The sequence below is a fragment of the Hemicordylus capensis genome, chromosome 1 (genome assembly GCF_027244095.1).
Source record: "Hemicordylus capensis ecotype Gifberg chromosome 1, rHemCap1.1.pri, whole genome shotgun sequence".
In the NCBI taxonomy this organism is placed as follows: domain Eukaryota; kingdom Metazoa; phylum Chordata; class Lepidosauria; order Squamata; family Cordylidae; genus Hemicordylus; species Hemicordylus capensis.
This window is the reverse complement of record NC_069657.1, coordinates 211,745,345-211,764,346: the sequence shown is the minus strand read 5'-3', so window position 1 is coordinate 211,764,346 and position 19,002 is coordinate 211,745,345. Positions and strand designations below refer to the sequence as shown.

Genomic DNA, 19,002 nt, shown 5'->3' with positions numbered 1-19,002 from the left:
TAGACTGTGAAAAAAATTAACCCAGAATCTATTAATATAATGTAATATAAGCTATTAAACTTGAAAGTTCAGCCATCTCTATCCTTGTAGTATACAGTTTAAGTTAAGCCATTTGAAAACTAGATCAACAGCAGTGCCAAGGAGTTGTAAACTCTTCATACACCTTTATGCCAATAACTCTACTACTTTTCCTTAAAGATTATGAAGCCACATGTTTGGCAAGGTATGCTGAATATGGGAAAATCTGAACTTATAGTGATTATTTTAAGTAAAATCAGAAATTAGTACTGTGGGATGTTTCTGGCCTCAAAAACAGGATGTTTCTGGTATGTATTTCCTCACTGTCAAATTTGAACCAGGAAGCTAAAAAGGGATGGAGAAGAGAGAACCCCTAGAAGAGGGCAGCACAACTTCAGCCCTCCAGCTATTGTTGGGCTGCAACTCCCATCATCCCTATTGGCTACTGGATGGGGATGATTTAAGCTCTGGGCAGTATAAAAATATTAAAATATAAATATAAAATATAAATAATAAATATAAAATAAAAGACGTGTGCTGCCCTGCTCTAGAATGTCTGGTCATTGCTCTGAATTTCAGTCATAGCAAATTAAGCAAAAACTACTATTTCCCCCTCAAAACTGTTCAAATACAACATGTTGTAGCAAGAAGTCATTCTTATATTACAAGTACCGCATGCTCGGGGATTATAAAAGTGTCAGCTGTGTGAGGGGGTGGCAAGCTTTAAATACTTCATGCTTTTCAAGCCATCACTGCAAGCTCATTAAGAACAGTGCTCTGGGTTCGACACTGGCTTCATGTTGCCCTTGGGACAGCATTCAAGGCACCGACCCTTGCAAAACCTGTAATCGTTTGGGCCCAACATACTGACGGGAGTCTGTTCTTCAAGCCAGACCAAACAATGACATAAGCCAAATGCAGACTGCAAAGAATGCAGAGAGCCATTTTTGTTAGCTGCCCACTGTAGCCCAACTTCTATGGGAGAAGATCCAATGCATTATAAAGTATTTTTATTTGCATTTACTTTTATTGGCTGCAAAGCCAGAGAAGCATTAGAGTTTTAGAATGCCCTGTTTTTAAAAAGCCTCTTCATATTTTAATTCGTTACATATGTATAGGTTTGAGAATTAGAGAACAAAATATCCCACAAGTGAGAAGCATACTTACGTGGCATTACTGAATCCAACATATTCATTTCCAGCCATCTTATTCATGAACTGCATCACCTATTAAACAACATTATTTTTCCAAAATGTACAATACATACATCTCAAAAACCACAACATGCCTCATCATGGAGCAAACACACAGCAACAAGTGTTTAGGTGCTTGAATACTCAACACCCCATTAGGTCAGCAGACTTTAGATTGCAGTTAACATATCCATAATAGGATGGGAAGGAAAAATGCAAAATGCAGAAATAAAATCTTACTCTGCACTTAAGTATAGGAAGTAATTTTAAAGCATCATAAGGTTCACTTACATAGTCAAATTTCTCTGCATTATTTGCTCCTTGCTGAAAGGAAAGAAGATACATTTACAAAGTTTGTTAATACAAAAAGAGCTTTAGTTCTACTTTAACTTAGCTTATGGAACAAAAGTAACTTGTGTAATAATCTATAACTACTTAAATATTACTAATATTAAGCTATTTTTATTAAATACCTAGAGGACTAAGTTGTTTACAAAAACATTAAAGAATGCTACAGAGAGTGTTAATACAGTTACCAACAGATTTGAACACTGAATAAGGCTAGCTTTATTTTAAGTGCCCTTTACTTAATTATAAATTAGTGTCTGGTGAATTCGTTTGATATTGTAATCAGTACATTACCCTTCCCTTCTTGTAATCTAAGGCTGCATTTTAGACTATGTGGGATAGTAGGAAATTCAGTTTTATACTGCTAATTATTTTGTGTGGCTAGTATTTAAATAATTGGGTAGAATACTCGAGCGTGTTATTACTGCTATAAAGACAACTACATGAAACAAATCTGGCAGGGATCAGAGAGCCCTGCTGTGAGTTTCCACTTGTGTGCCCCACTCCATGTCCCTGCCACTCCAATAGATGAATATGTCCCAATGTAACAGAAATTTGGTTAGCAAAGTAATTGTTCGCAGCTAGTTCAGATGCCTTTAAAATATCAGCCTTTTACAGCTGACAGACATTTAGGAACATCCAGTTTGATATCAGTGGAACTTAAGTGCATATAAGGGTCTGTATGCTCCCCACTCCTCCATTCTGCACCACAACCTGCTTTTGCAACTCAAGGGACTGTATGTATAAGGACAACTCTACAATTGCTACATTTTACACATCATACACGTGTGTGTGTGTGCGCGTCTAGAAATCCTGGCCCAAACAGTGAATCTATAGTAGTTATACAGAGGAGATAGAGGTTGTCATTCAAAAAGGTGAAAAAAGCCTCTGTCTATGAGGATCTCCCCTTACATTATTCTGGGTTGTGGCCCCAAAAATCATTATACAGATCCTTAAGACAGCTTGATATTTAAAGGATATTTCCTTTGGACTGAGTCTTTGACTAAACTAATAATGGGTGCTGTTTTGTTCAGTATGTAGTTTTGTTATAAACCCCCCAGAGACTTTCATTTTGGGTGGTATACAAATGTGTAAAAATAAAAATTAAATATTATTATTATTATTATTATTATTAATCCCTCACTTGTAGATTTGCCAGATCAAATTTAAAGAATAAATGATATTGTGCAATACAGCACTTTATAGGTGGGTGCTTTGAAATACTGTTGCTTCACGGTGTTCAATAGGGTGAATGTAGTGTAATAAGGACCATCTGGCAACTTTATCCATATCCAAGGACTAACCTGTCAGACATTTTCAAATAGATATCTGTTGCAACCCACTATGTTAACAGACACTCTCAAAATAATAGGCTTTAATGCCATAGAAACATTTGCTTAATGTTTTGTTTAGTTCCATCATCTAAGTAGATTGCCTCAAAACAATCCAAGGAACATTACTTTCACAATGTTTAGTATGAGGGAAAATCTGAAGCTTGCATGTACCAGCATTCTACTCAACGAAATGCATAAAGCCAGCCTCATTTCTCATTCTACAAGTGGATTTGGGTGTTGCAGATAATCGGTGAAGCCACACGCACCAGCTCATCTAGTGATGTGCAGTCATACTTGTATGATCACCAGCTGAAAGAATACCACACTGTTGTGTCAAAGTAATGCACCAATAAAATAAGAATGCTGCCACCCATAGAGCCAAAGGCTAATTTTAAAAGTATGCTAAAAAGGTTAAGCATTGTGTTGAACGGCATTAAAAAAAACAAGCTTTTAAAGTGTAACTCCAAATCTGTTCAATGAAAAATAATTAAAAGAAGAAATTACCAACTTCATTGAACTGTTGCAGTTGTCAAAATATTCCATAGATCCTAATGCTGTAAAATATGTAACAACATTTAAACCACAAAAACCTTTTAAATGCACAGTGAATGTCTCTTTGGGAAAGTGGGTCAGCATTAGTTATGGGATGTTGTTTTGGTCATTGTTGTATGTTAAGACAGTTTAAACTGAAACAAGTTTTGCGTTTCTCTCCTACATTTAACAAAGAGGGAGAAAAATGCTTAATGCAAGAGCACAGAGTAGTTTGGTTCCTTCCCCCCTTCCCCTTAACTTCAAAAACGCATCTTCACTGGATTGATAATATTAGCAAAATAAGCATAGCAAACAAGAGTCTGAACGTATCAGACATCAAAGCAAACTTATTTCAGCATTTATTACAAGTCAGAGGTATGTTTTGGTCCAGCAGAATTCTGTCACACAAAGGAACAACTTTTTCAAAGAACCTTCTAGACACCAATTCAAGTATACCACTAGGATGCTGATGAACATCTTTGCAAGGCAACACCTTATGCCTGTGTTTAGCTTTCGCTATGTTAACTATCTTTCCAATGGAACACTTAATGCTTATTCTTAATACTACCACTTCACCTCTGTCTAAGAACTTAACCATGGCCAGCACTTCCTATTTTTATAGACTACTTGTAAGCCATAGCTCATCTGAAGTCAATAAAAGCAAGCACAAACAAGGCACCAAATCTTTAAAGTGTTGGTTTCCCCCCACCCCACCCCACCCCACCCCACCCCACCCCACTTATGGCACAATACTGAAAATATTCCAGTTTGCCACTTAAAAGGTCAAACCCATAGCAGTTTTTGTTCTTTTCCAAGTTTCATTTTAAGCTGGATCTAGTTTCAGTTTGGAGAGTTTTCCTTATAAAACGTTACAAGCAGTTCATCTGTCTACAAAATGTACCATGCAATATGTAACTTCACAAACATAACATATACATATATACACTTGTGTGTGCATGCTTGCATGTATATTTATGTCTGTATGCACACTAGTGTGCATACAAATGCACATCTATGGACACAAATTGAACAATATCCAACCATCTAATGATATATGCATTACTCATGCACATTTTAAAGAACATACTCTTCTCCCTGCCCGCCCCCCCTGCCCCCAATAGTTAAATGGATATTCATTTCAATGGAGAAACATAAAGAACTACATTTGAAGACAATATTGCAGTGGGGACAAAAAAAGTCCTCTTTTTTTATATCAACAGTATAATTATCTGTGGCTTATAAGTTATAGGCGATACATAAGTTGACCATATATATTTTACTAAAAAAAAAAAAGTAATTAAAAATGGACACTTAACCAGTCTTGAAAGTGTTTGAATATGGTACAGAACACATTATGCTACTCAATCCTAGTAGATTTCAATTTTTAGAAACTGAAAAACCATATATAGGTTTTTTTTTTCCTTCCCTCCCCACAAACACTACCCCTCCAAATAAGTTCAATTGCTGGAACTTTGTAGTAGCATCTTAACAGTGCCACCTGAAACTAAATTTAATGCTGATCAATCCATGTCCCTCACTAACTTTCTAGCCCATTCCTCTATACTGATCACAGATATGCTTCAGAGAATACACTTATGCATCCACTGTATTTAGTCGCCTACGTTTTCCATCTATCTCAGTAGAAAGAGTAAGAAGCAGAGTCCTACAGTATACTTTACAATCCAAGCCAGTTGATTTTAGAAGTTTACTCTAAATACACTGGGCACTGCAAAACTTTTACAATAACTGATTTCAGTTATGTGGTATCAGTTATTGTGTTTCTTGATCAGTACAAGGAACACCACAAATACTTAAACACTGTAAGGTAATATTTTTCTCAGGGACGAATGGGAAAATAGTCAACTGTTGATGCATACTTCTAATTGTGTTTTTATTAAAGCTAAGGCTCATTCCTAACTTTATTCCTAAACGAGTTCCTTTATGTATTTTCTCAAACTGTTGGGCAAGTTTTTTTATTCTCAATGTTTCTTGCTTAATTAATACGGTATTTTAATGAATAATTTTGAAATTAAATTGTATTATTAGCTAACTGCCTAGCATATACTGAAATTTAAACTTTTAGAAAGCTCTAAAACTTCTCACGAACCACCATAAGAGGATAGTAACCACAAAATGCCACATCTATATTTAGTTCCAAGATTCATATATTTAAATCTCAACCACAGCCAGAAGAGCAAGGTATAATTCAAGGTAAAAATTCATCCCATATAACTTTACAGTGGTGCACACTAAACCAATCAATGCAAGTGATTATTCACCTTGAGACTGCATTCTCCATTCAGTGTCTGTAATGAATCACTGATAATGAAAATGGTTACACACAGAAGTGGAGGCAACATTTTGTATTCTCACAGAGCAGCAGATATTAAAATATGTTGCACCCAAGGTCACTGAGTATGGGTTTATCCTCTGAACTACTCAATTTTCTTCTATTAACAGCTGACAACAAATTCAACCTATGCTGTATTCCAGTGCAACTGTACTGGGCATGCTCTGTGTCACTACAACTTCTCTCAGTCAAAACACTTATTCAGGAAGTCCACATGGTAAGCACCTCTCATACATTATAGGCTGCCAATGTGCAGAAGCCATCATACGAGAGCCCCTTTAAGCAACTCCCCATGTGGCTGCCATAATGCAAGATCCAGTTCTAAGAAGTAGATCAATTGACAAGCAATTGACGTGGAACATGCACAAACCCAAGAATCTTGGCTAGAAAGCAAAAATAGCCTCCTAAGTCAAAGCAAAGGCCCATCTAGTCCATCACTCTCTTCAGTTATGGTCCACTAGTTATCTAGCAGAGATTCTTTACTCCCATACACTCAGAATACAGCTATATCCAAGTGTTAAAGCAAATTTAGTTTTAATTAGATGTTCACCTAGGTTTGCTCTAGAAAAGAGTTTTTAGAGCCTCAACATTTACTAACAAGTGCATCATGGGCCACTATACAAGAACAGACACAGTGAGAGTTAGCCATAACCAATCAAGTTGTAGAATTTGGAAAGGACTTTGAACTGGGCTAGTGTATGAAGTCAGTCCAGACAATACCATCCGACAACCCAACATAGTTTGCTGGACTGTGAATGAAACCATGAACTCATGCACACCCTCCTCTTCCCCTCAAACCTCCAGGTGAATCAAACATCCTGGTTTTTTGTTTCCCAAGACAGTTGAGATCACTGTCCCCCAGTTTTGACATTATGAAAAACTGTAGCTTAAAGAAATCATTCAGCTGGTTTCCGATTCAGCTGGACATGCAAGTGAAGGAGGAAAGGGCAGGAGGGTGTAGACTTGACGATTCAAACTATGATTTGTTGGATCATCTGAATTAGGCCATTATTATTTTCACTGGTGTCAAGTATGACTTTGTTTAGAAAACTATTTATGAAGTAGTAAATAAGGTGTGGTAAATACTCTTCTGATTTCTTCTATATTTGTAACACACATCTAGCAGGTACACATTTAAGATACTTAACTACTGTATCCCCAAGGTTGTTCACGATCTTCAGTAAATCCGATTAGGGCTACAACCCAGACATGTAAATAGCTATTTGCCCGATGAGAACTGCCTCCAAGAGACCACATGGAAGAGCATCTAGGTTCCAAGTTCCTTCCCTGGCATCTCCAAGATAGGGCTGAGAGAGATTCCTGCCTGCAACCATGGAGAAGCCACTGCCAGTCTGTGTAGACAATACTGAGCTAGATGGACCTATGGTCTGACTCAGTATAAGGCAGCTTCCTATGTTCCTAAGCAAGAGTTGTTTCCCCCACTTTCAGGCCAAAACACCTAACATTAACTACCAACATGGGCTAGCAACTTTCATGAACTAATTTGCAAGGCTACCGCAACTCTGTGCATACACACTTAGGAGTATGTCTCACTGAATTCTGATACACTTACTTCCAAGTAAACATAGGAGCAGGCTGCACTTACGGATGCCACTAACTGAACTTGAATTTCTGTTAAAGTTAATTTAGCAAGACAGTACTAGAGTAAAAACAAGCCAAAGACCTTCAGTGTGCTGACTCTCAAAATCACATAGTTTTCATTTAATAGCTTCCTAAAAGATGTAGCATATGAAATGTCTTACAATCACTCTAAACAAATAATGATGTATTATGATGAGCTGTGTCTTCTGGACATGCAGATACTACATGCAACGTTTCAATGCAATCAATACTGGCTAGAGGCCATTATAGCTTTCTTGAGGATGTCTCAATTTCATGCAGTAAAAACTAAGTTACATTAAGTTAGTCTATACCTTTGTTCTACTACCACACACCTTAGATTTTCACTCTAACATGAAACAGATTTACTTGGGAGTAAGTTCCACTAATTCCAATGGTACTTGCTTTCAAATAAGTGTGTGCTTAGTCTCACGCCTTAAGTTACTGTCCAACAGATACACTGTGGCAAGAATTAGTGTCAAATATTAGATGAGCTGACTATTGCTTATTTAGAACTCATAGCCAGAGTGAATTTCAATGTTCATTAAACCTATAGGGAAAAAAATTAAACATGAATAAGTTTACCTGTCATACTTAAGGCCATTTTCCTTCACCTTTAGCTATTAAAGATAAACGTTTTAAGCAGGAGGTTTTTATATTTTCTTCAATATAAAGAAATGCAGAAAATAAGCAAGATTAAGAAATAGCCTTTCATAACTAAAAGTTGGGAAATGGATATTAAGATGCAGTCATGTAAGTTGTCTATTTAAAAACATCTTCTACATCAAACTATGGAGGAGTGGAATATTCATTAAAAGTCACTTATTTCAAGAGATCTACACATGAAAGATCAGGTTTTAATTCACAGATGGCATTTACATTGGATGATTGATTAATTAAGGTATATTAGTGATGCAGAAATCCAAATGTAAGTTAATACTTGTAAATACTAAATACAATCCTGCCATTCAAAATATAAACTTAATGTATTCAGGACATGATCAAAAGACCCTATATTTGTTACATTATTAAACCACCTATTTCCACCACACATTTACTTCAGGAAGAGGAAGTTCTTGAATTGGGAATACACAATTAAAGTATTAAAAGGAATACCAGGAGATTGGGCTGTGAATCTTATAAAAATGAAAGCCTATATAATGCATGCTCTCTAGTTGTCTAAATAAACTTTGTGGTGTAAATTGTATACAGCAGCCTAATTGCAACAAGTGTTCAGAATAAAAGTTAGCAAATGTATTTTACAGTTAGTTTTAAAATTGATGGACAAGTTCTTGTATATCCAATTTTTCAGCATAAGCTCTGCAGAAGGTAACTCTTGTTACTCCACTCTTCAAAAAGATATTTAGAACTTTGTGCAAGTATTTTTTGAAGAATAAGGGAGGGAGGAAAGGAGAGAAAGAAAAACAGAGATTTCCTTTTAGAAAGGCTCTTGCACCAAATCCCAAAGCTCCTTTTGAATGGGGGTGGGGGGAGAGATTGCAGTGTATGTGTGCAACCTTCTGAAAAACTATTATTGAAACTAGTTTCAGATGCACACATGCCCCCAGGAATTCAAAGTGTTCTGCAGCGTAACAATTTGACTGCATGCTTCTGTAGATTGGTGAGGTGCAATTTGGCTCATAAAGCTGCCATGTTTGTATGGAATCCAACATTTTACAATACAGCTTGCCACAAAAAACTATCCATAAGTAGTTTTTAGTAAAACTATATATAAACAGTTTACCTTGATCAAGGAAGTAATCACAATTGCTCCAGCATTCACCATAGGATTGTGAGGCTTGTCTGCAAAATAAATATTTATTCAGTTGCATGCATATACTTCCCAAGGAATTAAATTCACAGGAGTAGATAAAAAGCTACCTCCTGTGGTGTTGTTTTTTTGTTGTTTGTTGTTTTGTTTTACAGAAACAGCATCCTCCTTATAATAAGCAGATGAGTACTACATGCAAGCATATGGGGTTTCTTTGCAAGAAGTTCTCAATTTCTAAAACTTCATTGTTCAATAAAGTTCATCAGTAAAAGTGAATGGACCCCAATGCACTATTATATAAGCTTGACAGTGTCAAAGTTGTAATTAATATTTTTCAAGTGGTTATGCTTGGATGTGAGTGAGAGAGTACATACAGGTGAAACTCGGAAAATTAGAATATCGTGCAATAGTCCATTAATTTCAGTAATGCAAATTAAAAGGTGAAACTGATATATGAGACAGACGCATTACATGTAAAGCGAGATAAGTCAAGCCTTAATTTGTTATAATTGTGATGATCATGGCGTACAGCTCATGAAAACCCCAAATCCACAATCCCAGAAAATTAGAATATTACATGGAACCAAGAAGACAAGGATTGTAGAATAGAACAATATCGGACCTCTGAAAAGTATAAGCATGCATATGTATTCAGTACTTGGTTTGGGCCCCTTTTGCAGCAATTACTGCCTCAATGCGGCGTGGCATGGATGCTATCAGCCTGTGGCACTGATGAGGTGTTATGGAAGACCAGGATGCTTCATTAGCAGCCTTTAGCTCTTCTGCATTGTTTGGTCTCATGTCTCTCATCCTTCTCTTGGCAATGCCCCACAGATTCTCTATGGGGTCAGGTCAGGCGAGTTTGCTGGCCAATCAAGCACAGTACACTGTATACTTTTCAGAGGTCCGATATTGTTCTATTCTTCAATCCTTGTCTTCTTGGTTCCATGTAATATTCTAATTTTCTGGGATTGTGGATTTGGGGTTTTCATGAGCTGTACGCCATGATCATCACAATTATAACAAATTAAGGCTTGACTTATCTCGCTTTGCATGTAATGCGTCTGTCTCATATATCAGTTTCACCTTTTAATTTGCATTACTGAAATTAATGGACTATTGCACGATATTCTAATTTTCCGAGTTTCACCTGTATATGCTTTATTGATTTGTCAAGAGGAGGGTAAATGCATGATTATTCAAACCAAAAATCAAGTCCAAAATTCACCTAACTGGTTATGCAAATCAAATCAAAACCAAAATTCTTATCTCAAACTGCAGGCTTAAGCAAAACCAGAACAGCTATTAACCTTTGTTTGACTGTCAATACCGCACACCGAGTGTCTCATTTGTTTTCCCAAGTTGGGGAAACTAGATGTATTTGCATAAGATCCGTTAGTGCTTTTGGTTTGAAAATAGTTCAAATAACATCCAGCTAGAACAAGTGTACACATACGCACGCACGCACACACACACCTGCACACGGACAAGCTGTTCTCACAAGCAGCCACACCTGAGCTTGGCTGCCTGGGCAAATCGTTGGGATCCACATGAATCCCGGCAGTGCCATGGCACCAACGCCCGGTTCTTAGCCTGCATTAATGGAGTGAGCACATCATTAACCCAGGCTCTGTGAACGTGTCAGCGTGAGCTGCTTGCAATCCACGCTGACACAAACAAGCACCGGTCTCCTGGAGGATTCCCCAATCCAATGCACAGCACTCATCACACAGTGCATTGTGGGATTTCCCTGGCCTCCAAAATGGTGCACTGGTCACCAGTGGCAATCACGTGTGAGGTGGATGGGGCCGGTCCGTATCATCTGTGTGGAAGGCAGGCTTAACCCTGCCTTCCTCCTGCCTACCCAATTGTGTGAAAGGCTCCACTGTGTGGCAATCAATTCCAGCCACTGAAAGAAGAAAGTTAGTATTTATGGCATTGGGAAGATTTGCTATGCATAGTAAAGTTTTGAGATTTTTTTTTTTTTAATGCAATGAGAAAAAAAATGTAAAGAAGTTGTTTTCAGAAAAACCACATCTCACTACATGCCTCCCTGCATCATGTTGCTGAATAATAGATACTCCATTATTTTCTGAATCTCTAAGCTGGGCTGGTTTCCCAATTTTGACTTGGCCGTATGTACTGCCTTCCTTCCTTTTGTTCATCCTACATCATACACCAGTGGTTCCCAAACAGGGTTCCTCCAGATGTTGCTGATCTACAATTCCCAGCATCCCCCGCCACAATAAACTGTAGCTGGGGTCATGGGAGTTGTAGTTCAGCAACATCTGGAGGAAGCCTGGTTGGGAACCACTGTCCTACACTGTGAAGTTGGATTCTGACTGAAGATGAGTGTGCTATTCCACCACCACAATAAACGTTTAGCCTCCCCTTAACAAATTGTTATGCAGTTGCTTTCAACTTTATCTTCTCTCTCTCTCTACTTATCCAGGGACTTCCCTCAGATTCTTAGATCATTGACTCCTATCTGGGTTGCTGGATTAACCACCAGGCTACATTTCACTTCAACTGACAGAAATTTCTCAGGCAAATGTGTACTCCGAAGAGTAGTATTCACATAGCGACTATCCCATTCTCCTCTATGTCAGGAGTGTTCTACATGCATAAGCAGAATTCAGCACATATTCAACACAAAATAATGGAATGTGTGCTCTTGTATACATGTGCAGAACTGCACACACAGGCCAAAGATATGGTACCACATGTTTTCCCCTCTATCACTGCAACTGAACATGAACAATTCTGTACTAAGAAATACATTTAGACTAGTCAATAAAACTGCAAATAAAATTTAAATTTATTTATTTACAAAATAACTAAGAATTCCTTGCTACAGTAGTCCAGCCCTAATGGCTACATTGAATGCTTGGAAGCGACACCAGAGTGTCTCGAGCTGCAATGGAAGTTTCCCCAAAAAATGATCTGCGCAAGTGTAACTCTTATGTGTGCGATTGCATGGAGGACCACAACATAGATTATAACCTTTTCAATTATACTACAATTAATGCACCACTTCTGCAAGATTTCCCAATTAGTTTTGTTCTGCTGACCAGATGCCATCTATGTATTCAGCATGATCACTACATAGAGAGCCTTTGAAACTAGGAGGTTAATTCAAATACAAAAGCTACAGATAGATTATTATGGCCATTGACCAGAACCAAACAAGCAGATAGCCATCAACAGCAAAACTAACATTTTAACAAGACAGAATATAAATATACTACTCATCTAAAAAATCTATATTGATTGATTGATTGAGTGCCATCAAGTCGTGGCAACTCTTAGCAACCACATAGATAGGAATAAAGCTGAAAAAGTTAGTAATTAAAATCTTTTTATGGCAAAGTAAAATTACCTCAGCTATTTTCTGTATTTCAGCACTGGTCATATAAGTGTTGAAATGTCACTGTGATAAGGAATACTACTAGACTATATTTAGAATAGTCAATGAAAGTAAAGTACATGGACTCTATCCTAATGAAATATTGAGCTGGCATGTAACAGCAATTTTTAGATTTAACAGTTGAGGCATCTTGCCTTTGGCACAGACGACAGACACTTAGAACTGTGCCAAGGACATCACAGTATTCTAGCTCCTCTGTATTAAGAAATTAGCAGTCACCATCAGGAAGCTAATGGCCTAAAATTTGAAATTAAATACAGCACCGTGTGCACAAAGCTACAGATGTAAAGTTACCATCAACAAATCCAAAATGAGTGGGGGTGGGGGGAGAGAAACATTTATAGAGAAATCTATGGGACCAATAAATCTCAGCCTCAAGAGGTTATTTTAACATTGTCTCAACAAAATAAGTATCTCTTGCATATAACACTATAGTGTAGGGGTTATAATGTTGGACTAGGACTGGGAAGACCCAAGTGCAAATCCCCATTCTACCATGAAACTCACTAGGAGACTCTGGGCCAGTCACTTATCTCTCAGCCTAACTTACCTCACAGGGTTGTTGTGAGGATAAAAATAACCATGTACACCACTCAGCTCCTTGGAGGAAAAGCGGGATATAAATGTAAAAATACATAATTATGGGGATGCCTATGCCAATGTTTCTGGAATTTTCTATATTCCATTAAATCCATATTCTGTACTGAGGGCATATTTTTACATACACACCCTATTATCTACAAGTATAGCTAAATAGTTCAGTCCCCAGTCTGCACAGTATCTATGGGAAACAGAGGTAATTGCTATGCTAGTTACCTCTATTGTGTAAATAAATGCTATCGTTTTAAAAGTCATTCTAAAGTAAGATGTATTTCTAAATATTAGCAGCATTTCCAGATTTAAAAAACAAACAAACAGGAAATGTATTCCTCAACTGAAAGATCACATGTACCCCCAAATGCCATCTTTTAATTCTCATTCTATTAAAAATTAATTCAGTATCATAGCAACTGAGAGGTTATCTTTTCTTAGAAAGTAAGAGCCACTGACAGTATGTACGTTTTTCATGAACAGTTCTGGAATGAAGTGAGCCATCAGAAGAACATAATTCAATTCTAGCTATAAATACAATATTTGATAAATCTCCAGCAAAAACCAAGAAACACACACTTCAAAAGGAAATTTATTTTGAAACTGAAATCTGTTAAATGACAATAAAAAAACTTCCACAGCTTCCCGTTTTATTACAGGAACTCACTTGTGCTTTAAGTTTGGCACTGCAATCTGCCAGCAGAGTTGAGAAGGGAATTCAGAGTCATGTTTGAAACCATTAGTTTAAGACTGAGTTATCAGTACAATGTTTTGACAAAGAATAGTTCACACAATAGATTTCTTCTCCCTATTCCCCCAGTCAGCTTTCTTCAGAACGTACTTGTATGAAAAATGATCAATCAGACGTGACAAACAACAGTCTTCTAGTTGTTAATGCAACATCATCAGACACATTGCCATGCTTGGTTTTCACATCACATTTGGCCATGTCAATGTGAACCCCAGTAGTTTAAACTGCTTACATGCAAGAAAAATTGTATGCTGTATACCAGCACACAACAGGCAAGAAAAAATCCCAATACCTCTTAAAAGAAAATAATAATAATAATAATAATAATAATAATAATAATAATAATTCAATTTCTACACCGCCCTTCCAAAAATGGCTCAGGGCGGTTTACATAGAGAGATAATAAATAAATAAGATGGACCCCTGTCCCCAAAGGGCTCACAATCTAAAAGAAACATAAGATACACACCAGCAACAGTCACTGGAAGTACTGTGCTGGGGGTGGACAGGGCCAGTTACTCTCCCCCTGCTAAATAAAGAGAATCACCACGGTAAAAGGTGCCTCTTTGCCAAGTTAGCAGGGTATTAAAATCCAAGTTAAAATCCTCTTAAATAAAACCATTTTGACAGCAGTGACAAGCAAAATTGTGATGTAACATAGCAGTTGTCTCCTGTTAGTACCCTATACAAAATTCCTAGTGATGTTACACCAGTGACATTAACTTCTATACGAAGGATAAGTTTTATGTATTTCAGCTTGTGCCCAGACAGAGGTTTTATAAGCATGTCAGGTAGATAAAAGGTGTTTTATTCCAAGACAAGGAATAGGCATGACTAAATGCCAATGTAATTTTAAAAAAACAACAAATGCCAATGAAAACCATTGAACTCTAGGCCAATCTTAGGGTGCATTCATACCACAGAGATCTTTATCGGCAACTATCCCTCACTTCTCCTGCAACACCCTGTTGCTGCTATCCCTTACAACCACAAAGAACAGAATCACTCATGTTGGCTCATTTAGCTGATTTCCAACCAGCAGATCAAATGCTCCTACAATATCTTACAACAGCACAGGGAAATGCTGTTTTTCCCAAGGGGAACTAATTTCTCCACAAATCCAAACCTAGTGATTCTACCCGAAACAATGCAAACACCACCATAGTATTCCAAGATCTAGTCAGAAAAACAACTAGTGAAAATGTGCCTTACACCATCAGCATGGTATCCAGACTCTCTGGTAAACACATCCATTCATTCAACTTATAAGCCACCCTTCCTAAAGTGGCGTAGGATGGTTTACATTGAATTCAAAACACAAATTAAAATAATTTTTAAAACCAGATTAAAGTTAAAAGCTAGATATTAAAAGCCAGGCTAAAAAGGTGGGTTGTTAAGGCTCTCCTGAAAGCCTCCAAGAAAGATAATCTTCATGTCCACAGGGACCATGTTCCACAACCCAGGGATGACAACTGAGAAGGCCCGATCCCAGGTTGCCACCAGATGAACTGGTGGTGCCTGAAGATGGACCCCTCCTGAGGATCTTAATGAGCGATGGGGATCTTGTAGAGAAAGGTGTTCTCTCACATAACCTGTACTTAAGCCATTTAGGGCTTTTAAAAAGGTAATGACAAGCACTTTCTACTTTGCATTAGCAGCCAGCGCAACTGTTTAGGAACCGACATAATGTGGTCTTTCCAGGATACCCCAGAGACCAATCTGGCTGTTGCATTCTGGACTAACTAAAGCTTCCAAACTGCGTACAAAGGCAGCCCTACACAAAGTGCATTAGAGTAGTCCAACCTAGAGATTATCAGCTGGTATACCACTGTTTTCAGGTCATTCTCCTCAAGGAATGGGTGGAGTTGTCGAATCAATCGTATTTCTTAGGATTTGCCGTGATACAACAATATTCAGACTAGCCCGACACATATACAATTTCATCAATCGGCTCAATTACCCAGGTGCTGTTATCACAATAATATTTGTTATTCGAGAAGCTTTCACCACAAAACAAGAAGTGTAATGACCAGTCACTGAACAGCCCCTCCTTACCCCTAAAGAGTGAACCCTGTCCTGATTGACAGACAGTGACCTCTAGGGATCAGCCACTCAGCACACGATGAGTGGGACCTTGAGTGCTAAGCAGCAGGAAGAGAACTTCCCTTTGTTAAGAAAAAGCTAGGCTGGGCTGGGCAACAGGTTGTTGGCTGGGCAAATGGCTGCAACAAAGAAGACTGCAATCCTGGGAAGTCAGAACTGCAGGCTTGAATTCTCTACCATGGATTTGGCAAGTTCCAGAAGGAAGCCAGGAATTTGGCTTCGGGGGAAAGTTTAGCCTAAGGAACAGTTTGTTAGTCAGTTTGCATTAGATTTTCCTTCCGTGTGCCTTGCATATCCTTGCAACTGTTTTATTGTGTTTTATATGTAACGTAACAAGCCAAGAAACAATAGCCTGTGCCCATCTATCAAGCTAGGGCAATACAAAGGTCTCTGCAAGCTTTCAAGGGTGCTTTTGTAGTTTCCTGTATCTATGTACTTTGCAAATGGGTAACCACGATTTTTAAAGTGTGTTGCCCCAATATCATCTGAGAGTGCGTTTTGAAGCATTCTTGCAAGCTAATGAGTGTTCCTTTTACCTATAACTAAAAGCTCAAAAAGCCTCAGATGGAAACAGTCTAGAATTTTGAATAAAGTTTTAAAAATCTTTTTCTTCTTTGCATTTTACATGCCTCTAAGTTGATTTTTAACTCGGGAAAGGAGATTTTACTTTGGTGCAACACACGTCTCAATTTTGATTGCTCAGCAACTCTACCAAGCTCTCTCACCACATGAAAATACCACCCTTAATCAGCGGTGTACCTAGGTAATTTGAGAGCCTGGACCAAGGCCTTTGGAGCCAGCTGCCCAATCCCCCAAGTTAAGCATCATCCCACCTATACGCACACACACACACAGAATTTTTAACACATGGATTATTGAGGGCATAAACAGTAACACAAGACTAATAGATGTAACACAAGTATATTTGTGCAAATATGCATTAGCAGAAACATTTCAACAAGCAACTTAATATATTCCCATCTCACATATTTCTTTACCCACTCCCTTCTCTGTCTCTAAAGGATCCAATATTTAAGCAATTGAATTTTCAAGAATGTAAAAATGTTTTAAAAAACCCCAAGGTGATCAGGAGGGGAGGAGACCTTGGGATTTTTGTTGCTTTTTAATGCAATTTGGGGGCTGGGTGGGAGAGAGGATCCACCATTCAGAAAAGCAGGTAAGAAGTTGGAGCTGCTTTTCTTTTCTCTTGCAGTACTGCAGTAAATGTGATTGAACAAGAGATTGGTTTTTTAGAAAAAAATATGAAGATACTTCCCACAGACCTGCACAAACCATATTTTGCACTGGGCTGGTTTGCACAAATGTGCAGAAACAACAAAGTTCATCCTTGAAGACAGAAAAAGCAACCTCCCTGCATCCTGCCTCAAGGTGGTGGTGGGGGGAGGTAAACAAAAGCTCCTCCCCCCGCCCACAAAACTGCAGTTTTGCAGGAGGGGTAGAGAATGATGACGTTTAAATACTTCCTTTCTCTGTTTTTCTCTCCCTCTCCCACATTGTCTTTTTCCTCTTTCTCTGCTGCTTCTATGCAAGTACGTGTTTCCCCCCTCTTTTTTTCTGTGTAGCTTTGGTGTGTGTCTGTATCCCCACTCCCTCCCACCCCCATTTTACTGACATGGACAGTTCCTTTTTTCCTTTTATTTTAAAATTCAACTCATTCACACTCACTCAGATTATCAGTGAGCAGCTAGTGTTTGGATTAGAGAGGTGGGGGCAGAGCACATGGTACAACAAATGCTGGGTAGCCAATGGGCTACTTGCTTGCAATTAGAAGGCAGCTCCTGAAGCAGGAAAGCAAAGCCTTGATTTGTTGAGACGCTCTGCTCTCCCACTCCTATACATTTCTAACATGCAGGCAGCAGGTACTGCAGCGACAGCAGCCAGGAAGGGAGAGCTGTGGCTGGGTGGGTGATTTGGAGCCCCTGTCAAGACAGTGGGGGTTGTGAGGCCATGGGAAAGAACGCCCATGCCCTTAATGACAAAGCCCAACTAATTCCAATGCCCTGATTGATCACACTCCTGTCTCAACTGATCCTCTTATTAGCAGCCTTCAAATCAAAAACCCTGTTATCCACCCACTATAACCTACCACTACCAACAGGCCTGAACACACAACAAACACAAAATTGAGCCACAACATGATCTTAAACTTTGACCAATTTTAACCTCCAAAAATTTTAACCTCCAGAAATTTTTAACCTCTCTCTAGTGAGATCCTCTGTATCTCACTATTAGAACTTTTCATAATCCTTCTAACACTTATAATCTTTACAACTAACCGCCTTACTCACAACTGTCACATACACTCTTCTCACTCACCCGTCAAATCATGACATCACATCTAACACCATCAGGCACTGTTATATGAAACAGCAATCTGTGAAGTTCCATGGGCAGAGGGATAAATACTGCAGTCCATTCTGCTTGCCTACTCCCCTTTTTGTTTTGCTCCATTTAACTCCATAGATAATCAGAAAGTGAGCATTGCACAGTTACATGTCGAGTTGACTTACCATCTTCATTGAGGAACAATTTATTGAACCTTAGTCCACTAGGCTCTTTACCAACATATCTGTGTACATATTCAGTGCCAAGGTCATTAACAGCAATAGCGTACTTCAAAGGCTTTACGCAGGATTGAAGACAAAACGGAACTTTGGTATCTCCAATAGAATGCCTACAAGAGAAATACAATATTAGTCACTGCATATTTCACTCTTAGCATTCTACCACTGTCACATTTGTTTTGAGAAATGGATAGGCATGTCCTGTGGCAGGGACTTTGGAAGGGGATTCTATTAATATTATTCAACTCTAGTGATCCATCAGGACAGAATACTCCTTTTCATTTTATTTGTTCCACTAACAACCCAAGGCCTTGGCGCAGGGAAAGTTAGAAAAGAAAAATAAGTGTAAAAGCTTTCAATAAAATAGTTGTGCTGTTAGA

The 19,002-nt window shown here is 38.2% G+C and overlaps 1 protein-coding gene across 3 annotated transcripts in view; it reads right to left on the bottom strand.

The window, feature by feature from the left end:
• Window positions 1-19,002, bottom strand: part of GLS (glutaminase) — a 113,055-nt gene that overhangs the window by 53,458 nt on the left and 40,595 nt on the right. For 2 of the 3 annotated variants that reach the window (XM_053273518.1, XM_053273510.1), the window contains exons 6-9: window positions 18,569-18,732; window positions 9,139-9,197; window positions 1,503-1,535; window positions 1,186-1,244 (exon numbers count right to left, since the gene is read on the bottom strand). In XM_053273518.1, coding sequence (XP_053129493.1) covers window positions 1,186-1,244; window positions 1,503-1,535; window positions 9,139-9,197; window positions 18,569-18,732 — 315 coding nt within the window. Of the gene's footprint in view, window positions 1-1,185; window positions 1,245-1,502; window positions 1,536-3,397; window positions 4,124-9,138; window positions 9,198-18,568; window positions 18,733-19,002 lie in introns of those variants that run through there. The other variant, XM_053273528.1, reaches the window with a different exon arrangement.